Here is a 26,384-nt window from a genome sequence, read left to right as displayed (position 1 = left end):
ATCTGTGTAGTATCCCCTTGCTCTGTTCGAATGACTGCCTCTTGGTCTACGTACAGGTTCCACATGAGGACAATTAAGTGGTCTGGAATTCCCATTCTTTGCAATGTTACCTGTAATTTGTTATGATCCACACTGTCAAATGCCTTTGCATAGTCAATAAAATACAGGTGGTTGAGTAGTTAAGTACAATGAGCAATTTTATTATTTTCCCTTTTTCTGTTTTCCCATTTATAGCCCCCAAGTATTAATTACATTTCTGTCCTCAAAAAATATATACTTCTTTCAGGACAGTTGTGATGACTGCATATGTACAAATTGACTTACTTATAAGTAGGTCAATATTTTAGGGTATGAGCCTTTTTCAGATACTAGATTTTAAGTAGGCTTTTTTTTGAGGTTCCTTTTCCACCTGGGAAAACTGAAAGTAAAATAAAATTGCTCAGATACAATACTTGTTTTTCAAGTTAATGAGCTTTGTGACTGTAGCTGGAATGACAGTTCATGAAACATAATCAATTTACCTTGTTTATTATGCTGAAAGGTCAAAATTTGGGAGCTTCATAAGATAAACAAAGACCCATAGAAGTGTTTTATTTTCTGAAGAAAGAATCACTCTATGCATTTATCTCAATATGAGTTAAAAACAAAAAGCAACACAGCAAATGTGCTTCTGTAAAAATGAGTACACCTGATTAAGTCAGTGATGCTTCTATTTTGCCAGGACAGTCAACTAACCATGTTTCATTTGGGGAGGAAGGTAGGCATCTGGCAAAAATTCTGTCTTCTGAGAGAAACCTTAAAACCAGCTGCTCTTTTCTTTGTTAAATCCTTTGTTGAGTGTCCCACTCATTTCCCAATGTGTTTATCTATGTGCATATTAAGAAAGATATAAAATATGTCCAAGTTAAAACATTTACTTAAACAACTTTAGTCACAAATTTCGGGTAGAGGTGTTGCTTTTTGTGTGTGTGTTTTGATTTCTCACTAGGTTGTCAATAACTGAAACCTGGAATAGTACATCCTGTTCCTCAGTACGGGTCCACATTAACAGATTGCCATGTATATAGGGAAGGACAGAATTTGACCTGTGTCACTTGAAAAGTACCTGGCACCTAGTAGGTGCTGAAAGGTTGCTGAATGATTTAATTGCCAGAGAATTATTACAAGTAGAAATTTATGACAAGCTGTTTAGAGAGAACCACATATGTAAATAATCAGATATGGCTCTCTGAGACTTGTTTTTTAAGCCCTGGTAATTTTCTTGGTTTCTTCTATTTATTCCTTCTTTTTTTTTTTTTTTTTTTTAAATAATTACACAATGTATTCATCGTTGAAAATTTAGGAAGTAAAAATAAGCATAAAGAAGAAAACAGATCAGTCATAAGCCCACCACCCAAAAATGACATTTTGGTGTGTATACTTTCAGGTTTTACCTTATGCACATACAATTTTTCCTTCCAAAAACGTTGGTTCATTTTTTAGAAACATGTACGCATGTAATCGTAGAGGAATTATTTTCCCTTCTAAAAATTGAGTTCGAACATCGGTATTTCTCCTGAAAAAAGGTTGTCTTTACTTGCCGTCTCCCATTTCCCTCTCTCTGTTAACTCTTGAACCCACTCTAGTCACACTCTGATTCTGACCTCACTGCTGTTGTCAACCCCAAAAACAACCCAGTGCCGTCGAGTCGATTCTGACTCACCTATCAAAGTCATTGTTAATTCCATTTTGCTGAATTCAGAGGTCTGTTCTCAAGTCACATTTCACACATGACCTAGCAGAAGCATTTGCATTCACTTTTTATTTCTTCCCTTTTGGCTCTGGTTTTCCTCCACCTCACTACCAGGCATTCTCAGTCTCCTTTACTACTGATTCCTCATCAGTGCTATGCCACTGAACTTTGCAATAAGGAATCCTAGTGGTCCAGTGTTAAGTGCTCCGCTGCTAACCGAAAGGTTAGGACTCCACAAGGGAAAGATGTGTCTGTCTTCTTTCTTGAAACCCTGTGGGGCAGTTCTACTCTGTCCTGTAGGGTCACTATGAGTCGGAATCGACTTGGTGGCAGTGGGTTTGGTTTGGGTTTAAACCTGGCAATTCTCTAGGGCTCAGTCCTTGGCTTCTTATCTACATTCACTCCATAGGCATTCTCATTTAGTCTCATGGCTGTAAATATTATCTGAACCCTGGTAGAGTAGTGGTTAAGAGTTCAGCTGCTAACCAAAAGGTCAGCAGTTCGAATCCACCAGGCACTCCTTGGGAACCCTATGGGGTAGTTCTGCTCTGTCCTGTAGGGTCACTATGAGTCAGAATTGACTCGATGGCAAGGAACTTGGGTTTTTTTTTTTGGATACGCTGATGATTCATTAATGTTACATCCAGGTCAGACTTTTTCTCCTCATAGATATTTAATAGACATTTCAAACTCAGTATGTCCAAAACCAGTCTCCTGATATCTGTTACCCACAAGAAACAAACAACTGCTTCTTCCCTACTCAGTTAATGACAGGTTGGCAGTTTAGGTCAGAAACCTCGAAGTCGTTTGCACAGCTTGGGTTCTCCAGAACGCAGACCTAGACAAAGTTTAGTGAGCTGTAGGTTTATTAAGGAGTGCTTTTAGATCAACAGCTCTGGAAAGGAAAAGGAAAGGTTGGTGGAGGGAGAAGTGAGGCTGTAATGCAGCCTTGTCAAAGGCCTCAGCCAACCCCATGAAGAGCTCTCAAGTTAGGATGGCTTATTGTGTTGGTCCTGAGTTGGGGCAAGGAGCCTCATGATTAAATGGCATCACCTAGGAAGTGAGTATAGATAAGGCCAAAGACTGAACACTAGAGAACCACAATGTTTATACCATCATGTCAACCTGTCATAAATTTGGGCTGCCAGGGAAGAGGGCATGGCCTTGACTTTCTTCAGCCAAGGTAGTGCCCAAACATCTGCTTACTGAGAGGTCTCTGCCAGCAGCAGTCCCATGTCTGGGGAATAAGTCCTTTACGCCTGAAGGGGAATCTGGGCAACACATAACAGTGTCCACTACATTATTCTTAACTTCTCTCTTTTGTCATATTCCTGTATTCAATCCATCAAGCAAATGTTAGCACTGCTTTCAAAATATATTCAGAATCTGACTACTTATCACCACTTTCTTTGCTACCATTATCTCTTGCCCAGATCTCTATAATGTCCTCCTAACAGATCTCCTGCTTCCACCCTTGCACCCTTCTTTGTGTTTTCCACACGGTACATAGAGTAATCCTATCAAAACAAAGTCACATTATACCCCAGTTCTCTGGCTTCTCTTCTCACTGAGGATGAAACCCCAAATCTTTCCATGGCTTACAAAGCCTAACACAGCCTAGCCCCTGTCACCCTCTAATGCGCTCTCCTCCTTGCTCATGCCTCTCCAGCCACATTTCCTCACCTGCCTGTCTGCTGTCTTGACTTCCTCCCCACTTTGCCAACTCCTCTCCTTCTTTTCTCTGTCAGCCAGTCTAATAGGTAGATAGAAGTTAGCCGTGTCAACATTAAATAACTTGGTCAAGGTTATGCAGTGAGAAAATTACTGCAGAGCTTGGAAAAACTAGAAGCATTTTGCTTCTAGTGATCTCTTTTGTTCCTTGAGTTATATCTCAGTGTAGAAAAATTAATGTATTTTGAAATAAAAAAAATAATGTTTTTAAAGTGTTCATCTCAGTCATAATTTCTTGAAAAGAATCATTGTTTTGTGCTTTTTTCCTCCCACGATTTCAAGTTGACTTCTGGTAAAATGCATTACTCTTGTGCAGCTATGTGATGGGACTGAGGTCATGGCACCTCATGCATGGAACTAATTATTTCTTGATCTTTCTCTCTTGTACAGAGCCTTTCATCCTACTATAAAGGAGGATTTGAACAGAAAATGAGTAGGAGAGAAGCCAGTCTTATTTTAGGTGTAAGGTAGGTGTGTTGTGTGAGTAGTATTTTTGTTCTGTGGCCAAGCTGGTCCTGAGAAGGAGAAAATGGAATGGTAAGATTATCCTTATATTTAAGATAAGGCGTAGGAGGGAAAGGAGGAAATACCAAGTGTTTACAGTTTAAAACCTCAAATCTAAGTAAGAGAGTACTCCACTTGCCTGAAAAAAATTAGGCAAACTTGTGATGTATCTTTTATTCCTTGACAAGGAGCCGTTATGTTTGAATACTGAAGTTTCAAGTTAGTCAATCAAAATACTCCTTTCTGGACTCATTTTAGTAATATATGTATCGTCTTTTCAGTTATAAGACCTGTTTGACACTTCTTTTCTGGTTCCACAGTTTGACATCTAGCATGTTTTACTGCACTTGTTTCACTTCGTATCCGTTTATCGTCTAACTTTGGATGGTATGGGAGAAAGTTAATAAATGACCTTGTGTGATTGTTGTGTGCTATTATTTAACACTTAACGTTGAGAGTATTTCCCCTACCAGCAGCTATATTCATTTGTTTCCCTGACCTTCCCTTAGAGACTACTTCTAATTTTTGTGAGGGTTGGTGATAGCGTGTTGTTGGTAACAAAGCTTCAGGTGATTTAATCGACACAATTCAGTGGAATAGACCATAAAGTCCTATATTTACATCATTTTTTTTTAAGTCTCTTGTAGTTCAGGAGGTTTTTCTAAGCCAAAGCACTTATTATTTCTTCTTCTTTTTATTATTATTATTTTACTGTGTTTTTGGTGAAAGTGTACACAGGAAATTAGGTTCTCATTTAACAATTTCTATACATATTGTTCAGTAACATTGGTTACATCTGTCACAACATATCAGCATTCTTGTTGTTTCCAGTTTGGTTGTTCTGTTTCCACTAACCCAGCTCCCCTGTCCTCCCTAGCCTTCTCATCTTTGGTCTAGGGTAAATGTTAACTATTTCGTTTCATCTAGACGATTATTTGGAGGAGCAGAGTACTCACGGGTGATATTATTTATTCTGTGGGCCAATCTATCATTTAAAGCACTTATTATTTCTGATGACCTAGGGAGAAAAAGCAAAAAAGTTGGGGAGGAGGCTCAGTTTAGTTTGCTCTATCTTTCTAAGGAGAGATGAGCTCTCCTTTTATTGGAGAAGAGAAAACAGAGAATGATTTGAAGCAGAGGAACCACATTAGGGAGTTAGGTTGCTAACTGTTCCTGGCTTAATATTATTCAGAATGAATTCTTTTCCTTGAACTTTCATTGAACTCCAGTAACATCCCATTCATTTTCTTTAAATGTGAATATGAAACACATTATAAAACCAAATGCAGATGTTTTTGAATATATCATTTAATATCACCCAAGCCACTCCGGTTGTTAGGAGAGAGAATTAGGAGTTGACTGTATTTTTGAGTTCTTTTAAAATATGCAGTTATAAAGTCTGATCCTGTTGAACTAGAGGCTGTACAAGATTCACAGGGAAAATAGGTGAATTCAGATGTTAAGACAGACTCTCACATCAAGTGGATCTGAGTACAGATACCACTTTTACCACCTGAGTGTGACCTGAGTTTCATCATTTGTGAAATACAAATAATATTTGTTTCTGCTCTGTAGGGTTCTTGTGAAAATTAAATTATATAATGCTTATGAAATTCTTAAACCAACACATTGTACTTAGTAACTGCTTAATAGATGTCAGCTTAGTAAAGCAGATCCTTACCCCGATTCTGTTGCTCAGGCACTGTATGATCTTGGTCAAGTTTTTTTTAGCTTTCCTACACTTCAGTTTCTTTGATTTTAAACTGGGATTAATAATACCTGCTTTGTTGGAATAACGTAGGAATGACATGATACCTTTTTATAAAAGTGTCTACCAAGTAACCAGGACCCCTGGTGGCACAGCAATTAAGAGCTTGGCTGCTAACCAAAAGGACAGCAGTTCAAATCCATCAGCTGCTCCTTGTAAACCCTATAGGGCAGCTCTGCTGTGTCCTACAGGTTTGCTATGAATCGGGTGTCGACCCAGCGGCAATGGTTATGGGTTTTACCAAGTAACAGGGGCTAAATAAATGTTGTTCTGCTTTCTTGCCATGTCTCATGAAAACAGATGACAAATATTTGCCACTAAAGCTTTAAACAGAAAGGTAAAACTTAAATGTTTTCCTTTAGCCCTTTTGCTAGTCAGGCAGTGTTGATTATGATAAGGCATTTTAAGATGTAACTATTTCATTGCTATGGTTCCATTTTCTGTGATGACTTAATGTAAACTACAAGACTGGGACAAGTAGATAAAAGCAAAATGGAACTGACTCTGCCCTATTAAAGAAAAATACTGTGTACTGTTCTTAAATGCGATATGTAAGAATGATTCTATACATTCTTATGCATTGCATTTAATGGCGATTGTTTGCTAAGATGCGTGTTTGAGTCTTTGCTTTATGATTTTCCTTCCAAGAGGATAGTTTTATGAACTATAATTCTTGTCTATAACAGAAAACCTAAAATATTTTATTCAGCTGTCCGGGAGAAATATTATTATACCTGGTATTTTCTAAGTGATGCATATTAGTGATTTTCAGACTTTCTAAAAACTTTTGTGAAACTCTGTATTTAAACAAAATGTTATTCAAAAGGCCCGTAGTAAAAATGTGGAACCAAAACAGCTGTGTGCCAAGAGGTTGGGGGACACCACTCAGTTCCACACGCCTGCTTCCTCACTCCTAACTAAATGTACCCTACGGAGCACAGCTTGAAACCCCTGCTTTAGGAACCATAACACTTAAAGTTACATTTTCAATTTCATGGTGAAACTGTATATGGTGGAGGTATATCACAGCTACATTTAATCTTTACATGAAGCTTAGAACTAGGATTCTCCTATCTTGTCTAATCTTTACAATAAACAAATCTATTAAAATGTATTCAGGTCATAGAGACCTAATAGAGCAATAACAAAAAAGGAATAAAACCCCCACTCATCACCAAAGCTTACCACTAGGAGCCTGAAGGTGATTATCTTAAAGGCAAAATGTCTTGAATGCCCATACTTATGTATACGAACCTTCCTTGTGTCTCTTACTTGTTCAGTGTTTGGCCAACTTCAGTGTACATAATGCTTAATGGAGTTTTATGTACAAAACCATGTGTGCTGTTTTTTATGGCAATGTAAATGATTTTCAGGGATCATTTCGACTGAAGTTAATTTTCAGATTTTGCTTTGTTTGCTGAATTGGAACTTAATATCCAATATAAGATGCAACTCTGCTGAATATCCTCCATCCCCCAAAGATCTTGTACAACAGGAAACTTGAATTTTTCTACACTCGTGTCTTCATTGTCTAGTAGGCCACATTTGATTAGCTTTATGAAGTAAGATTTTTAAAGCCCCTGGTTGGGTTTTTTTTTTTTTTAACTTTAAAATGTTTTGCAATACAATAATCCTTTAATAATCCTTTATAGTCTTAGTGTTTACTAATATAGAGTCTTTGTTCTTTCAAGGAGTTGACCTTTCATAGCCACTTTTTTGGGAAGGCTGTATAAAATGCAAAAAAAAAAACCCAAACCAAACCCACTGCTGTTGAGTTGATTCCAACTCACAGTGACCCTATAGGACAGAGTAGAACTGCCCCCATAGAGTTTCCAAAGATCAGCAGCCTGGTGGATTTGAACCACCTACCTTTTGGTTAGCAGCCATATCTCTTAACCACTATGCCACCAGGGTTTCCCGTATAAAATGCATTAGGTATCTATTGCATATACAATGCTGGATACTATTTTAAGATACAAATCATGGCTTCTTCCCCCTAAGTGACTTAGAATCTGCCCAAGGAGACATGTCAACATACAGAACCACTAGAAAAAGTAACTGATAAAGGAAAGAAGTGCTACAGAGCACCAAAAAAAAGGAAAGATAAGTGTAGTTTAGCCACAGGAAATTCAATCGTATTGGAATTTTTCTAAGTAATATGTTGTGCTCTTTATTTCTTAATAGGCAGTTAATATAGTACCCTTAGCCCTGGTACAGAGTTTCATGGTTACTTCCTCAGATTTCAGTAGTCTTTCTAATCAGTCTTTGTGATCTCTTCTAAGAGATACCTACAAGAGACAGTAAGTTTGAAATGATCCTCCAAAGACTACTTAGTCAAAGGGGATACTCTTAAGTCCTTATATTTAGAGGGTAAAAAAAAAACCCGTATTCATTTTATTCATGGAAATATTTTATGTGCCTGTTCAGCATTTGATAGTACATGTTAACATGCTTGGTAATCTCTTGTTTACAGATTGGAAGTAACAAGTAATTAGCAAGGAACTGCTAGAGACTGGAATACTGGCAGAATCAAGGATTGTCAACTGATAGAGAAGAACTTAAAATGGAGAGCCATTCCAGGGACATTTAGTAAAAGAGCAGGAAACCTCTGCAGACCTTGAGAGTGTCTATGCACTTAAATAGTATCCTTAATGATCCTTTTGAGTCATTGAAGAAATGTTAAAATCAATTCATACTCCATTTTTTAAAAGTATGAAATATGCAATACATTTTCATAAAAATGCATTGTATTTATAATAATTATATGCTAAGACACTCGAATCCTTTAATTTATATTATCTAATTTATCCTTAAAGTAATCCTGAAGGGTAGGTTTTATTATGTCCATTCTACATACAAGAAAATTAGAACTCAGAGAGTTTAAGTGGGACAAAGTTTCCTACCTAATGAGTGGTAGAATCAGGATTTTGAACCCAAATCTGAATATACACTAAAAATACATTCTTTTAGCTACTACAGTATATGGTTTGACTCTTGGAAATTAAATTATTTGGAGCCTCACACAACCACCATTTACCGTGAGTCAGCTATTGTTATCTCTGGTAAGACCTAGAACAGCCAAGTAATTTATAGAAGAGCTATTAGTAGCAATATTAGTGTTTTGTTCTTGTTAGTGTTGTTAATTTTTTTCCCCCCTTATCTAGAAAATGTACTCATGAGAAACATTTCCAATAGTGGATAAATAAGGTTTTACCAAAATAATTTTAGGATTCTTTAACTTTCTCCTTCGATTTTTGTTTAGAGCATAAGCTATTGAAACAGCCAGGCTATTCCAGCAGGTTTCCCACAAAGCTAAATTAATTATGAGATGAGGGATTTTGAGATCTTGTGTTGAAAGATCATACTAATAAAAGCTGACTGTTACTGTGCACTTGCTGTATGCCAGGCACTGCTCAAGCACTTTGTAGGCATTAGTTCATTTAATCCTTACAACAGCTGCACAAGGAGTATGTTGTTAGCCCCATTTTGCAGTGAGGAAACTGACTCAAAAAGAGGTAAAATAATTAGAGCAAGGTTAACCAAAACCAGAAACCCAAACTCATTGCCAAAGAGTCGATTCCAACTCATAGAGACCCTATAGGACAGGGTAAAACTGCCCCATGGGGTTTCCAAGGCTGTAATCTTTACGGAAGCAGGCTACCAGATCTTTCTCCCGCTGAGCGGCTGGTGGGTGTGAACCACTGACCTTTCAAAACCAGGCAGCCTAGCTCTGGAGTCCAGATACCTATCTGCTATGCTATATATACTGCCTTCCCCCCAAATAACTGAAAGCATAAGTTTCTATAGTCTGCAGAGTGTGACTTACCTATTCTATATATTGTGCTTTATTTTCTTTTTTAAATTGATTGAGAATAAGAACTAGCATTACAGAGGTCTGAACGAAAAGAAAAATACACGCAGCATTGAATCAGTGATTTATTTTTTCTGAAAAGCTGTAATTTCATATGTGTCCACAAGATGGTGAAATTTTCATTAGTTTTTAATTTCTTGAAACTCAAAACTGTTAATTTATAATCTGCATTTGGCACTATTTATTGTAAGCACTTTTATTTTTACAGCCCATCTGCTGACAAGGCCAAGATTAGAACAGCCCACAGGAGAATCATGATTTTGAACCACCCAGACAAAGGTGGGTGGAATTCCTATTTCTCATACTGTGTGGACCAGAATATGCTCTGAATTCCTTTCAGTTTACTTAAACTCATCATAAATGATATGTAGTGGAGATAGAAGGTTATGTGCCTCAAGTATTGTGATTTTTCTTCATGAATAAATGAGCCTTTCGATTGGAATTCAGTGACCCAAGAAGTGGTAGATTTGTATTATCAGTTTTTGAGGACTTAGTTGCTGGTCTTTTTATAAATAAGTACCTGAACTCTGAGGTTCCTAGCATTTTGCCTGAGTAAGAGAAAACATGAGTTGTGGACTCTGTATAAACCGATTTGGGCATCATGAATTATATCTGTTTAACCTTAAACATAAAAGCACAGCCTTAGAAGATATGTTCTAAATCTCTGAATGTAATATATCATAGATGATTCTGAATTTTATAATTCTGTTCTGGAAGGCTCTGAGACTGAGCCATTTGTTTTTAACTGGCCAGGTTTTTAATGTAAATTCATCTTACAGAAAGACAATTATAACTTTAACTACATTACAGCTGCTTGAGAGAGAAAGCCCATATGTTCCTTACTGTTTCTGCTTTAAATAACAGATGGTGGAAAGTTGCATTGTATTTCAGAAGTCAGAGTGGGGAAGGGGAGTAAAGGGTTTCCTGGGTTCTTATTTATGGGCTTTCAGTTTTCCAATTATCTTTGAAAAGAATTAAAAACAAATTTCGATTCCTACCCATCTACACTGACACCAAAATAAGCCATTCTTTTTTTCAGTACTTACTATAAAAATTCTTCTCACTAAACATCATCTCCCTTGGTTTTTGCACTTGCTGTTCTTTAGTATGAATAAACTCTGAAAAGAGGTCTCGCTTCAAATTTCTAAACAGCTTCAACAGTCACTGACAGAACCACTCAGCTAATTTATTTTGTGTTGTAGGCTTTCAGAGTAATTGACTTAAAAAGAAAGGTGCTTCCTTTAAACCCTGTGTGTGCGAAACAGCCTCTTTCCCTTCTGGGTCAAGTGTATGCCCTGCTCTGATGGATTGCAGCAGGATCAAGCACTCGTGTCTTTCAGATGACTGACAAGTTGTTGACTATGCCTGCTAGCAGGAAGGAAGACTCAAGAGGATATGTATTTTTAGAAACCCTTTTTAGTAATATAAAAATGTTTGTGTATCTTATGACCTGGTAATATTTACATAATTACATGATTTATTCTGATACAGTGTATTTATCAGGGCTAGGCTTGTTGACTACGTATAAGCCAACCGGTACCCTCCTGTCTGGCCGTATTTGGGTAGCAGGGTGTGAGGGAATGGACCTGGGAGTTGGAAGCCAGCGTTTTTCTCTGGCTTCTGCCTTCCAGCTAGAGTGTGGCCATGAGCGTTCCCTTAACCTCTCCAGTTTTATCCCTTAACCTCTCAGTTTTTTCATTTACAGAATAAAGGGCATTATTTCTAAAGTCCTTTTTGGTTACATGATTTAATGTAGAATCTTTGTTATGTGCCTATTCAGAAGAATCTCTGTTTTTATTCAGATCACATTTTTAATTTAAGAAAGATGCTCTTAATCTTTTTGGATTATTGAAACTTCTAAGAATGTGGTACAGACTGTGGACACTTTCTCCGTATGATTGCTTATTCACCCACGATTTTAAAAAATTTGCAGTTTCAGAGAGTTCATAGACTTTCTGAAACCCACCCGTAGACTCATAGTTAAGAGCCCCTGCTCTAGTGGGAGCCTAGTGAATTAAGGACTGTTGTAACTAATGGAGGAAAGAATTATTGTATGATGGAGTTGGGAGACGATAGCTCATAAATCTGGAAATTGTCTCCTGAGAAGGACGATTTTATTTTTAAATGAGAAGATACTAGATTTGTAACAGAAATGCTCATTGTCCTTAGAGAGAGAAAGGTAGGGTATTTGTGGACGTAGAGAATGGAGAGCTCTTAATTTTGCCTCCTCTTTTAATTCTTCACCATATTTGCTTTCTCCAGGTCAACATTGGATGTTCCCAAGTGATGGCAAAAATTTAAATCTTATACTCATTGCTTCCGAAATTCATGAGTATGTTCTTCCATCCTTTTCCTGTTGGTTTTGCTACCAGCTGGTAGAATAAATTTCGAACTTTATATGTGCGATCAGCTATAATTTGTTCAACATTTCATTATCAACTTGTTCAAAGAAAGTGGTATCAGAAAACTAGGTGTGGGAAATGGCTGAAAATAATTTTTTGTAACTAATATTAAATGAGCATTCAGATGTGTTCGGATAAAAAGTAAAAATTGCTCTTTCAGTTTAGTGAGATGAAAGGTTAATGAAGTAAACATATCTCAGGTCCTTGATCTCATGCTTTCGGACTAGTATCTTTTAGATTGCTGCCTTTCTCAAATGGCTGCAGAATGAGGTTAGGCGTTATGAAATCAATAGTTTGATATTAATGCCCAGTGAGTATAGAAGGGAGGACAAACCAGGTAAATCTAAAACACTGTGGAGCCTCAGAGATTTCCTACAGGTTATCTAATCCAGCACTACTCAAAGTGCAGTTTGTCAGTACCAGCCCATGGTCTGCCACCAGCGTGCAACTAGTTAAAAGCAGAAATGGAACAGAAGTATTTAGAAACCTTTAAGTTACTGTGATGTCAAAAGGTGTGATACTCCAGTATTTTGTAAAAGTATTGACCCACCACAGGTTGGAAATTAAAAATAGTGCTTTGCCACTATGGTTTGAGAAGCACTCATTCTATCAGTGCTTATCCCTAAACCTAAAGGACTCTTTGTGCCCCATCATGTGGAAAAATGGCTTTTTAGCTCTCCTTAAAGATTTTTTGTGAGGCATTGGTGGTTCACTGACAGAATTCTCACCTCCCATGCAGGAGACCCGGGTTCTAGTCCTGGCCAAGGTACCTCATGCACAGCCAGCACTCATGCGTCAGCAGAGGTTTGCATGTTGCTATGATGCTGAATAGGTTTCAGCGGAGCTGCCAGACTAAGACTAGGAAAAAAGGCGTGGCAATCTACTTCTGAAAATCAGCCAACGAAAACCCTATGGATGACAACATTCCGATCCACCAACAATCGTGGAGATGGTTCAGGACCAGGCCACCATGAGTTGTGGGTCAACTAGAGGCGGCTAACAAAACACCAAAGATGTCCAGTGATGGAGAGCTTCCTGCTTTGCACTGTCAGTCAGCTCTAGCTGCTTAGAAAGTTCTTCCTTACATTCCACTGACATTTGTCCGCCTTTCAATTTATGCCCCCTCAGTAAACATACAGTACTTGCAGTCTCTTTTAATAGTATTTAAAATGAAATTATATTAAATATTGGGATTAAAAACAAGTCAAAGTAATTATACTGTTGAATGAATTTTCTCTAATTACTCTCACTGTAGAAGATGCTAAATTTGACATAAAGCCTTGGTAGTAATATATATGCCTGTTCATATCCTTTGCCCATTTTTTAATTGGGTTATTTATCTTTTGGTTGTTGAGGTATTGAAATATTCTATAGATTTTTAGAGATTAGACTTGTCAGATTTTTCAAAGCCAAATTTTTTTTCTCAGTCTGTAGGTTCTCTTTCTACTCTTTTGGTGAAGTCTTCTGATGAGTATAAGTGTTTAATTTTCAGGAGCACCCAGTTATCTGGTTTCTTTTCTGGTGTTTGTGCATTATTAGTTATGGTTTATATTGCATTTATGCCATGTTTAGGCCCCCTAGTGTTGTCCCGAATTTTACTTCCACAGTCTTTATCATTTTAGGTTTTATATTTAGGTCTTTGATGCATTTCGAGTTAGATTTTGTGTATGGTGTGAGGTATGGGTCCTGTTTCATTTTTTTTGCAGATGGACATACAGATTTGCCAGCACCTTTTGTTAAAGAGATGGTCATTTCTCCATTTAATGGACTTTGATCCTTTGTCAAAGATTAGCTGACCATAGGTGGATAGATTGACGTCTGGATTCTCGATTCTGTTCCATTGGTCAATGTGTTTGTCCTTGTACCAGTACCAGGCTGTTTTGACCATCGAGGCTGTATAGTAGGTTCTGAGATCAGGTAGTATGAGGCCTCCTTTTTTATTTTTTTTCCCATAATGCATTGCTCATCTGAGGCCTCTTTCCATATAAAGTTGGTGATTAGTTTTTCCATCTTATTAAAAAATGCTGCTGGTATTTGAATTGTAATTGCATTATATTTGTAGATCACTTTGGGTAGGAAGAATTTGGTATGTATTTTGAGGTGAAACCCAGTCATGTGTCAAGTCCCATTTCCAAGCCCTTCTTTTTCAACTGGATCCTAGCCCTTTGAGTCTCCAATTTTTATGAATCCAGCCTGTGAGACTGCCAGAAGCCCTACCATTAGCAGCAGCCTTTTCCCTTGGTCTTTTACCCATACCTTCAATCTCTTGCCCATACCAAAATCAGCAAAAACCTTACGAGAAAGGGCAGTTGCAGAATATCATCTCACCTGTCTGGTTTTCTTCCTGTTGTGGATTAATTGTGGCCTCCAAAAACATATATTGAAGTCTAATCCCTGTACCTGTGAATGTGACCTTTTTAGGAGAAATAGAGTTTTTCTTTTATTATTAAGTCAAATGAGATCATATTGGAGTGAGGTGGATCCTAATTCAAATCCCTGCTGAGTGGTGTCTTATGAAATGGGAAAACAGACATAGAGATAGGGCACACATGGGGAAGACACTGTATGAGGATACCCGTACGAGCTAAGGAATGCCAAGAAATGCCCAGGGCTACCAGACGCTGTAGGAGATACAGAAGCGTCTTCCCCTAGAGAGGAGAAAGCATGGTCATGCCAATGCCCTTAATTTGGATTTCCAGCCTCCAGAAGTGTGGGAAAATAAATTTCTGTTTTTTAAAGCCACTCAATTTGTGATATTTTGTTATTGCAGCCCTAGGCAATTAAGACATTCCCCTTCCAGGATCTTGGACCTTCAAGTTCTGGTTTCTCAGCAGTTTCATGATAACTTAAAACAGATGTTGTTTCGTTGTTGTTAATTTGTTTTTAATTTTGTCTGGCTTTGCTGGTTGTTTTAAGTGTGAGCACTGATCTCCAACAAGCTACTCCATCATAACTAGAAGTAGAAATGGGAAGGGTTACTTTTGATGCAATATGACAGATTAATTCACTGATCATTTAGGAGGCTGATAACGGTAATCTAAGTGAGAAAAAATGGTGACCTAGTCCAGGTTGGAAGTAGTGAAAAGGGAGACAAGAAAGTGAATTTAAGATATATTTTGGAGACAAAATCAATAGTTCTTACAAATTGATTTCATATGGGAAAAGAAAGAAATCAAGGACTTATCCCAGTCAAAGAATTAGGTGGATAATGGAGCAAGTTACTGAGACGGATATGATTTGGAGGAAGGAGGTGGATTGTGAACAGGTTTGGGAGAAAAATTAAGAGCACCTTCTTAACATATTAAACTTTGAAGTATTAATCTTGAAGTACCCAGGACATAATCAAATATGAAGATAGGAAATTGGATAAATGAATCTAGAGCTCATAGGAGTTAACTGGACTTAGTAATTTGAGAGCCATCAAGTTAAGATAGTGATGAAAGCATCTGAAGAGGCTGTGGAGTGAGAAAGTATAGATAGAAATAAGGAGGAGAAAAATCCCAGGGTCCAGTGCTAAGGAACTCAAATATTTATAGATCTAGTTAAAAAAAGTTGCTGGCGAGTTGATTCTGACTCATGGCAGCAACCCAGTGTGTGTCAGAGTAGAACTGTGCTCCACAGGGTTTTCAATGGCTGGTTTTTTGGAAGTAGATCACCAGGATTTTCATTTGAGGTGCCTCTGGGTGGACTTGAATCTCTAACCTTTTGGTTAGCAGCCAAGTGCGTTAACTGTTTACGCTACCCACGGATTACATAGTTCAAGTTCGAGAAGAAAAAATCAAAGGAGACAAGCAGGAAAATAAAGAGAGAATAGTGTATAGAAGCTAAGACAGGAATATATTTAAAGAAACCAAATGATAACTTTGCTGAAAGCTGCTGTGAGAACTATTAAGATGAGAACAGAGAGGAGGTTCCATAGAATTTTGGAAGACTTTGATGACCTTTAGAAACAGTTTTAACGGGTAGTGGGTTGAGGAGTGAAAGGAATTATGAGGAAATAGAGTTAGCTTATACAGACAACTTTTTTGAGATGTTTTGTGATGAAGACTAGAAAAGAAATAGAAAAGTAGCTGGAATAAGGGGATGTGGTATCTAGAGAGTGTTGTTTTTGTTTTCTTTTCACTTTTTTTACTTTCTTAATATGGGAATTGTTGAGCAGGTTATGTGTCAGTGGAAATGATTAACTGGAGAGATTGATAATTTAGATGTCCATTTCCTCACCATTTGTCTTCTGGGTGGCCTTGTCACTGCTTTGACCAATAGTATGTAGCAGAAGTGACATTGCGTCAGCTCTGTGCCTAGGCCTCAAGAGGCCTTTCAGCTTCTGGTCTTACCCTCTTAGAACCCTGAGACCACCATGTGAAGAAGACTGGGCTAGCATCCCGGAGGATGAAAGAGGAAGTGGAGAAAGAGACAGCCATCTCACTTGAGGTCCCAGTGAGACTATCCTGGGCCGCCCAGCCCTATCTGACCTGACCCAGATCAGAAGAATCACCCAGCCAATCCACAGAATAGTGAGAAGTTAAAAATTGTTACTGTTTTAAGTCACTAAGTTTTGGGGTGGTTTGTTATGCAGCAAAGGCTGGTATAGAAAATATTCCATGATGATAAGTGCTTTAAAAAAAACTAAAGCAGAGTAGGGTGTATAGAGATTGACAGCTGGAGGTGGGGACGGTTGCATTTTTACATACAGCGATCTTAGAAACCCACTGTAAGGAGATAATATTTGAGCAGAGACCTAAAGGAGTGAGTCAGGGAAAAGCCTGAGGAAGGAGTATTTTGGGCAGAAGGAAAACTAAGTGAGTGCGTGGGCCCTGAAATGAGAACACGTTTGTGTGCTTCTGGAATTTTAAGGAGCACAGTGAGGAAGAGGAGGGTGGTGGGAAATGTGATTGAGAGGAAGCCTGAGGCCAAGTGATGGAGTAACTTGTAAACTATTATAAGAACTTAGGGTTTTATTTTTAAGTGTTACAGGAATGATATTACCTGATTTACAGTATTAGGAAGACTACATTGGTAGCAATGGAGAAAATTGGGTGTCGAGGGTGGAAGCAAGGAAGTTAGAAAAAATAGTAGTAGTTTGAGAGAGAATGAGAATTGATTTGGACTTGGGTTTTTGTAGTGAAGAAGATAAAGAGTAGTCTAACTCAGGATGTATTTTGAAGGTAAAGCTAACGTGGCTGATGGATTGGGGGTAAGAAAATAGAAAGATGATTGCTAGGTTTTTGGCCAAAGCAATGGTTGAAAGAACACAAGAAACGTTGGCATAGTGAGAAACGTAGAGGGGATCTCTGCAACATCACGTAGTCTAAATGCAGCATGTGTATGTGAAGCTCCTCTTTCATACCTTCAGGAGGACAGTATTATCGTCCCTGAGAAAAAACCACAAGTAGTGAAGCTTTGGCCTGTGTAAGGAAGACTAGTTTTAGAGTTGGAGCCCTCTTAATTCGCCTTTACAAGAGGTCAGTCAACTAATAATTATTGAGTACCTACTGAGAACCGAGAGAGAGCCCTGGTGGCACAGTGGTTAAGTGCTCGGCTGCTAACCGAAAGGCTAGTGGTTTGAACTCACTATTGGCTCTCCAGGAGAAAGATGTGGCAGTCTGTTTCTGTAAAGATTTACAACCTTGGAAACCCTATGGGGCAGTTCTACTCTGTCTACCGGGTCACTGTGAGTCAGAATCGACTCAGTGTCAACAGCTTTGGTTTTTTACTAGCTGACTCAGGAGCTTTGGTGGTGTAGTGGTTAAGAGCTAAGGCTGCTAACCAAAAGGTTGGCAGTTCGAATCCACGAGCCACTTCTTGGAAACCCTATGGGGCAGTTCTATTCTGCCCTGAAGGGTTACTATAAGTCGGGATCGACTTGATGGCAGTGGGTTTAGTTTTTTGGACTGAGAGCCAGGCTGTGTTCTAGGCACTAGGGCTATGGTAACAGAAAAAGCGATGTTCAGACAGAAGCAGTGAAAGTGATTTGAGACTAAAAATTGCTGGAAGACAAGTTGGTAGTGATGTCATAGGAGATACTCATTTATTGGGTAAAGGGTAGAATCCTTTAGGATGTTTTCAACTTTAGGTTGTTGTGATTCTCTAATGATCTGATAAACTAAGACTACAGTAAAAGTATTCTTTAGGTCCTCAATAATCTGACCCCACATGGGATTTTAATATATTTCTTTTAAGGCAGATGGGTGGCATGTTAAGAACCCTTCAAATCAGCAGGTGACAGTCATTCTTACTTTTGTCTTACATATTTGGGATGTGGACATCGATAAGCTGTAATGAGAGTTAAGGAATATAAAAACAGCTGTGATAAGATCTGTCAAACAATACTATCAGAAACACCCAAGGATAAAAAAGGAGCTTGTTCTTCTTACTCCCCAGGTTGGTGTGCTAATTATTAAACTCACATTAATAAAGTATGGTTAACTTTGAACAATCACTAATTGCAAAATATTTGCACAATTTCTCTTGTGCTGGTCAGGACCTTTTATCCAGACATTTTGAGGAAAAGTTTCATTTATTTTTAAAGCACCCACTCATAATACACTTGTTTACCTGTTTTCTTTATCTCTGGAATGGTTTTGCTCCTATGAAGCTCATTCTCGATGCAGGGAAATAATAAAATAGTGACTAATCACTGTTCCACCTCCTCATACTAGGCATGTGTCTTGAGTCCCATCTGTGTACTCAGAGCTGTGTTGAGAACACAGAGGTCTAAGACATGGTTGCTCTCGAAAGGATTTATTATCTAATGATTGTATATAGCCTTTCAGAGATAAATCACCAAGGATTGGCTTCAGTCTTCTCAATAATGAAGGGGACCTGGGAAAAAATTAGGGGCTTGAAGAAAGGAGAAAAGGCTTGCAACAACCATATGTTTAATATGGTAGGAATTTAATAAACAAAAAATCCTATAAACAAAATTGACAGGCGGTGTGGTATGGTGGTAAGAATGCAGGCTCTGGAGCCAGGCCTCCTCGGGATCCTGGCTCCACCCCATAGTAACTTTGTGGCTGACGTTTGGGCAAGCCTATCAGTTTTGTTTAAACTTTTTCTTTGATTCAGCTTCTTTATGTAATAAAAATAAGAATTGAGCTATTATAAGGAGTGGTTGGAAGAATCAAATGAAATAGTATATTAGAACAATGCTCAGTAACTATCCTGACCATCAGGATCATAATCATAGGTTTGCTGAGCCCCGGTGGTTTTGGGACAGCATGAATTTGTAGTGTCATTAGACTGTATGGAGGTCATTGGGATATATCTTCAGTATTAGTTTTTCAATATACTTAAAAATTGAAAAATATATTCATAACAGTATACAAATTACAAGTATGGAACTAATAAATTGTCATAAAGTGAACCCATTCATCCAGCCAGCGCCCAGATTAAGAAACAGAATGAATCCACCACCCCAAAAGCTCTCCTCATATACCGTTCCAGTCACTACCTCAACCCCAGAAGTAACTACCGTCCTGACTTCTATCACCATAGATTAGTTTTGCCTGTTTTTGAACTTTTTATAAATGGAATCATATAATGTATATATAATTTCTGTATTTGTCTTCTTTCACTTATCATTATCTGTGAGATTTCATTCGTGTAACACTGAATTCTGTAGTATTCATTCATTCATCTTTATCACTGTACAGTATTCTGTAGTACGAATGTACTACCGTTTCTCCATTTTTTCTGTCGAGTTGTCTGTCTTTTTCTTACTGACTTTGGGAACACCAGATATTCTGATATTCTGGCTGTGTGTCCTTTGTATTGCAGACATCATCCATCACTCTCTGGTTTGCTTTTGCATATTCTTAATGGTGTCTGTTCATGAAGAGAAATTTTTAATTTTCATAAAAGAGCCCTTGTGGTGTAGTGGTTAAGTGCTCGGCTCTAACCCAAAGGTTAGCAGTTTGAACCCACCTCCTTCTGCAGGAGAAAGAGGTGGCAACCTGCTCCTGTAAAAATTACAGCCTTGGAAACCCCAGGGAGCTGTTGTTGTTGTTGTTCTGCTATCAGGTTGCTTTGAGTCAGAGTCTACTCGACGGCAGTGGTTTCGGTGGGTTTGGTACAGGCAAACTTATCGGATTTTTCCTTTATACTTAGCGCTTTTTATGTTCTTTTTAAGAAGTCTTTGCCTGTATTTGAGGTCATGAAAATCTCAAGTTCATGAAGATAATTTCTAGAACCTTTATTATTTTATACAATTATCTATAATAATCCGAAATTGACTTTTGCATATGGCATGAGATGGGGTAAAGTTTCCTTTTATAAATTAGGTAGGTAGGTAGATAATAGATACATAAACAGGTAGATATCCAACTGGTTCAGCACTGTTTATTGAAAAGGTAAGCCTGTCCCTTGTTGTTGTTAGTTGCTGTCAGTCGATTCCAACTCATGGCAACCTCATGTGTTACAGAGTAGAACTGCTCCATAGGGTTTCTTGGCTGTAATCTTAATGGAAGCAGATTGCCAGACCTTTTCTTCAGTGGTACCGCTGGGTGGGTTTGAACCACCAACCTTCAGGTTAGCAGTCAAGCACAAATTGTTGGCACAACATCCTGTGCCTATAGTGTTACTCTTGTCATAAATCAAGAAACCAGATATTTATGGGAATGTTTCTGGATTCTCTCTCTTATTGGTCAGTTCTTTATGTTTGTACCAATACCACACTGTTTTGATTTGTGTAGCTTTATAACATGTCTTTATTTCTGGTAGTCCTTCTAACTTTTTTATTATTTAAGACTTCTGGCTATTTTTTACCCTTTGCATTTTCATATAAATCTTGTTCATTTGAATGTGCATGTGCACACACACACACACACATTCACAACCAAACCTCCTGGGGTTCTGATTGGGATTGCTATGAATCTATATACCTATTTGGGCTGAATTGACATCTTTATGTTATTGAATTTTTCAATCCATGAACAAGACATGTCCTTCCATTTATTAGGTCCTTTTTAATTTAGTTCAATAAGGTTTTACATGTTTTGTGATCTTTTACATGTTTTTGTTAAATTTATTCCTAGTATTTTTTAAATGCTTTTATAAATTGTGTTTAAAAGTTTTTTATTTCATAATTATTTATTGTTAATACATAGAATATTGATTTTTGTGTAATGATCTTGTATCCAGCAACTTGTTAAATTCATTTAGTAATTCTAAGATTCTGTCTTCAGAGCCTTTCGAATTTTCTACATACTCAGTGATATGATTTATGAAAAATTAGTTTCTTTCTTTGCCTTCCAGTCTTTGTATCTTTTTTATTTGGGAGGGGAAAACCAACAAAAAAACCCAGTGCCGTTGAGTCGATTCCAACTCATTTGGGGCAGGATGGGGAGGCTAATTACAATGACTGGAGCTTCAAATATGATGTTAAATATGAGTGATGGTAGTAGTAATCTTTTTGGTTGTTGTTACTGATTTCAGAGTCACAGGTACCAACATTTTACTACTAAATTATGATGTTCGATGTACTGTATTTTTACACAAATAATGCACATCTTCTACATTTGTTTGCCAACCATACCCTTCCCCCACAAGGTATTTTCATATAGCAGTGCTTATGAAATTTTTTTTTACACATTGCTGTAAAAAAAAAAAAAGCATAGTATGCTTATGAAAATTCCTCCGGGGTAGGGTGCAGTGGTAAAACAAATGTAGAAGTTGCGTGTTAATTGCATTAAAATAGAGTATTTTTTGAAAACTTCTATTTACATCGAAGGTTCTTTGTATCCTTATTTTACTAAGCATTTGATTATGAATGTGTGTTAAGTTTTCTGTGATGTTGAGATGATTATCTTTCTCTTTTATTAATGTGAAGTACATTAATTAAATATTAAAGCTAAGCTTTCATTTCTGAAATAAACCTAATTTAGTCATGATGTTTACCCTGATATTATAAGTTAATATTTTGCTTGTTTTTGTTCTTATTTTCATGAGAGATATGGGGACCTGTAGTTTTCCTTTCTTATGATATATTTGTCAGGCTTTGTTATCAGTGTTATGCTGCCCTCATAAAAAGAGTTGGGATATGTTCCCTTTTTTTCTGTTTTCTGGAATACTTTCTGTAAGATTGGTGTTATTTTTTCTGTAAGAATTTGGATGAATTCACTGGCCAGGATTTTCCTTTGTGGGAAGGTTTTTACTTATAAATTCAATTTCACAAATAAATGTAAGACTCTTGATTTTCCATTTCTTCTTGTGTCAGTTTTGATAATTTTTCTAGGAATTTCTGTATTTAGTCTAAATTTTACATGCCTTGGCATAAAGTGTATTAGTTTTGTTTTTTTTTTTAAGAAAAGTAACCTTGCACTTTGTTGATTCTCTCTATTGGATGCTTGCTTATGGTTTCATTAATATCTCTTCTTATATTTATGGTTTCTTTCTACTTTTTTTGTTTAATTTCCTTCTCTTTTTTCTAACACCTTGGGATGAATATTGAGATCATTGATTTTCTGCCCTTTTTTTCCATATATACGTTTACTGAGATAAATTTATATTTCTGACTTTAAATGTGTCATATTGTCATTACCATTTAGTTTGAAGTTTTTTCTAATTTCTTTTGTGATATTTTCATTGATGCATGAGTTATTTAGAAGTGTATTGGTTGATTTCCAAACAATTGGGATCCTCTAGATGTGTTTGTTGTTGATTTCTAGTTTAATTCCACTACAGTCAGATAACACTCTATATCAATACTTCTCAAACTACCTGTGGTAGACTTTTGTAAAATACAGTAGAAATTAATTTACTAGAAAAAAAAGAAATTAAAAAACATAGAGCATCCATGCTCCAATTGTTTATTATTAGACTCTACAAACTTAACATTACTCTATCAAACTACTATAATATTTTCCAAATACTTTTTCTTAATCTGTATCATCTAGTTGTTGTCCAGTAACAGTTGTAAACCAGCACTGGCCCATGGACCACACCTGAAGTCGCATTGCTCACTGTGATTTTAACATTTGAAGTTTATTCAGACTTGCTTGTGGCCAGTTTTGGTAAATGTTCTGTGTGTACTTTGAAGAAGGTATATTGGGAAGTTGTTGGGTGGAATGTCTTATATATGACAATTAGATCAAATCTGTTAATCACGTTTGTCAACTTTTCGATGTTCTTACTGTTTCTTCTTGCCTAATTGTGGATTACTGAGAGAGGTATATTAAAATCTCCCACAATGATTGCGAGTTTGTCTATTTTTCCTTTTAGTTTTGTCAATTTTTACTTTATATATTTTGAGGCTATAAAAATTATTATTTTTTAATAGGTATATTAAAATCAACAATTTCTTTGTTTACCAGTGGATTGACACTTTTAACATAAAATTTCTATCTCTAGTATTGCATTTTACCTGAAAGTGTACTTCATTTGATAATTCATATAGCAATGCCAGCTTTATTTTTCATTAGTATTTGTATAATATGTATTTTCTATTCTATTTAAGTAATCCTCTTATAACCAAAATACAGCTTACCTATTATATTACACACAATAAAATACACCTATTTTAATAGCACAGTTCACTGAACTTTGACAGTCATGTAACCACTAACATAATTAGGACAGAACATTTCCATCAGCTCAAAAATTCCTTGGTGCCCCTTCCCAGTCATTGCCAATCCCTGCCCCCAATTTGGGAGCCCTGGTGGTGTAGTATAAACCCTGATGGCATAGTGATTAATAGTTTAGCTGCTAACCAAAAGGTCGGCAGTTCAAATCCACCAGACGCTCCTTGGAAACCCTGTGGGTCAGTTCTGCTGTGTCCTGTAGGATCGCTATGACAGCAATGGGTTTGGGTTTTTTTTTTTTGGTTTTGTGATGTAGTGGTTAAGAGCTTGGCTGCTAACCAAAGGGTGGGCAATTTGAATCCATCAGCTGCTCCTTGGACACCCTATGGGGCAGTTCTACTCTGTCCTATGGGGTTGCTCTGAGTCAGAACCAACTCGACAGCACCTAATAACAACAGCAACACCCCCAAGTTGAGCAATCACCATTCTACTTTCTGTCACTATAGACTAGATATGCCTTTTCTAGAGACTCATAGAAAGGATTGTGTAGTGTTATGGATTGAATTATGTCTCCCAAAAATGTGTTATAAATCCTAACCTCTATGCCTGTGGTTATGATCCCATTTGTGAATGGATTGTCTTTGTTATGTTAATGAGGCAAGATCAGTGTAGGGTGTATCTCGAGTCAGTCTCTTTTGAGATGTAAAAGAGATTAAACAAGAAAGCAGGCAAGTGGAGATGGGGAAAGACAGATGCCAAACCATATAAAGATCACCCAGAAGCAGAAGCTCAGAAGAGAAAAGGATCTTCCTCCAGAGCTGACAGAGAGAGAAAGCCTTCCCCCAGAGCTGATATCCTCAATTCAGACTTACAGCCTCCTAAACTGTGGGAAAATAGATTTCTACTTGTTAAAGCCACCCACTCGTGGTATTTCTGTTATAGCTGCACTAGATAACTAAGACATACAATATATCATGTATATACTATTTTGTGTCTTGTGGGCCCTGGTGGCACAGTGGTTAAAGGGCTTGGGTGCTAACCAAAAGGTCAGCAATTCAAATCCACCAGCCACTCCTTAGAAAGCCTAAGGGGCAGTTCTGCTCTGTCCTATAGGGTAGCTATGAATCAGAGTCAACTCGATAGCAACAGGTTATTTTCTGTCTGGCTTCTTCCACTGAGCATATTTTTTAAGTTCATGCTGATGTATGTGTTGGTAAATGTTCTTTTTTTATTGCTGAGTATTATTATTCTCCTCTATAGGTACAGCACAATTTGTTTCTATGTTCACCTGTCAAACATTTGGGCTGTTTCTAGTTTGGGACTATTATGAGTAAAGCTGCCGTGAACATTCACTTTGAAGCCACTGTGTGAACATATGTTTTCATTTCTCTTGGATAAATACCTATGAATAGAATTGCTGGGTCATATGGTAAATGGATGTTTAAACTCTTAAGAAACTGTCAAACTTTTTTCCAAAGTGTCTGTACCATCTTGCATTTCCACCAGCAACATACGATAGATCCTACTGCCCCACATCCTCACTAACACTTTCTATTCTGGCCCTTGTAAATTTAGCCATTCATGTGGGTATATAGTAGGATTTCATTCTTTTTTTAATTTTCATTTTCCTAATGACACAAGCTATTGAGCATCTTTCGTATGAGTATTGATCATTCATATGTCTTCCTTTGTGAGATGTCTGTTCCAATAGTTTGGACATTTTTTTTATTGGTTGTTTATCTTTTCATTATTGAATTGTGGAAATTTGTTACATATTATATAGGCAAGTCTTTTGACAAATATGTGTTATGAATATTTTCTCCCATTCTGTGACTTAAATATATTGTGAACCTCACAAAACATGGTTAACCTTTTGCTTTAAACAATTATCTTCTAAAAGATTTCTTAATGAGGAATAAATGCTTTATGTTTACCTACATATTTCCCATTCTGGTGCTTTTGCTTCCTTAGTGCAGACCCAAGCTTCCATCTGGTATCATTTTTCTTCAGCCCGAAGAACTTCCTTTAACATTTCTTGTAGTGAAGGAAGATCTAATTTTGATAAATTCTTTAAGTTTTTATCCTTAATCTTCATTTCTGAAGGATATCTTCTCTGTATATGGAATTCTAGGTAGGCAAGGTTTTTTTCTTTCAGTACTTTAAAGATACATTTCATTGCTTTCTGTCTTGCCATTTTTATCTTTGTTTCTCTATATAAAAAGTTTTTCTAATTGCCAGTTAGCATTTCTTTTTAATCACTAGTTTTTAGCAGTTTTTTGGACATATATTTTGGTGTGTGTATTTATCTTGTTTGTGATCTGATGAGCTTCTTGGAGCTCTGGCTTTATATTTTCATCAAATTGAAAAATTATTTAGCCATTATTTCTTTAAAAAATTTTGTGTTCCTGCCCCAATTTGAATTAAACTGTTTGATATGTTGCTTCATTTGTCTGGTAATTTTTATTGGCTTCTGGACATAATTGAACACAATTTTGTTGTATTATTTAAAGAACACTGGATTTTGTTCTCACAGTCCGTGAAGTTACTTGTAGATGAGCCTGATCCTTTTCAGACTTGTTTTTAATCTTCATTAGCGTGGGTCTACAGTAGCATCTGTTCTTGAACTTTGGAACCTTTTTCTGCAACTAAGATGAGCTCCTCTTGGGATTCTGTTGAATGCCTGAGTTTTTCAAAACTACGTTTCATACTTTCAATGTTGGGAACCTGAACAAAGTTGGGAACTTTTTTTTTTTTTCCACATGTGGCTGTCCAGTTGTTCTAGCATCATTTGTAGAAAAAAACTGTTCTTTTTCCATTGAATTGCCTTAGATCAGTTGACTGTGTTTACGTGCATCTGTTT

General features: G+C 37.0%; 1 protein-coding gene across 1 annotated transcript in view; it reads left to right on the top strand.

Moving 5' to 3' along the window:
- The window catches only part of DNAJC15 (DnaJ heat shock protein family (Hsp40) member C15), a 92,201-nt gene that overhangs the window by 45,605 nt on the left and 20,212 nt on the right, over nucleotides 1-26,384 (top strand). Inside the window, exons 4-5 of the mRNA XM_049852956.1 lie at nucleotides 3,854-3,930; nucleotides 9,815-9,885. Of these exons, the coding sequence (XP_049708913.1) occupies nucleotides 3,854-3,930; nucleotides 9,815-9,885 (148 nt within the window). The remainder of the gene's footprint in view (nucleotides 1-3,853; nucleotides 3,931-9,814; nucleotides 9,886-26,384) is intronic.

The sequence above is a fragment of the Elephas maximus genome, chromosome 14, assembly GCF_024166365.1.
Source record: "Elephas maximus indicus isolate mEleMax1 chromosome 14, mEleMax1 primary haplotype, whole genome shotgun sequence".
Classification (NCBI taxonomy): domain Eukaryota; kingdom Metazoa; phylum Chordata; class Mammalia; order Proboscidea; family Elephantidae; genus Elephas; species Elephas maximus.
This window is presented reverse-complemented; position numbering and strand designations above follow the sequence as displayed.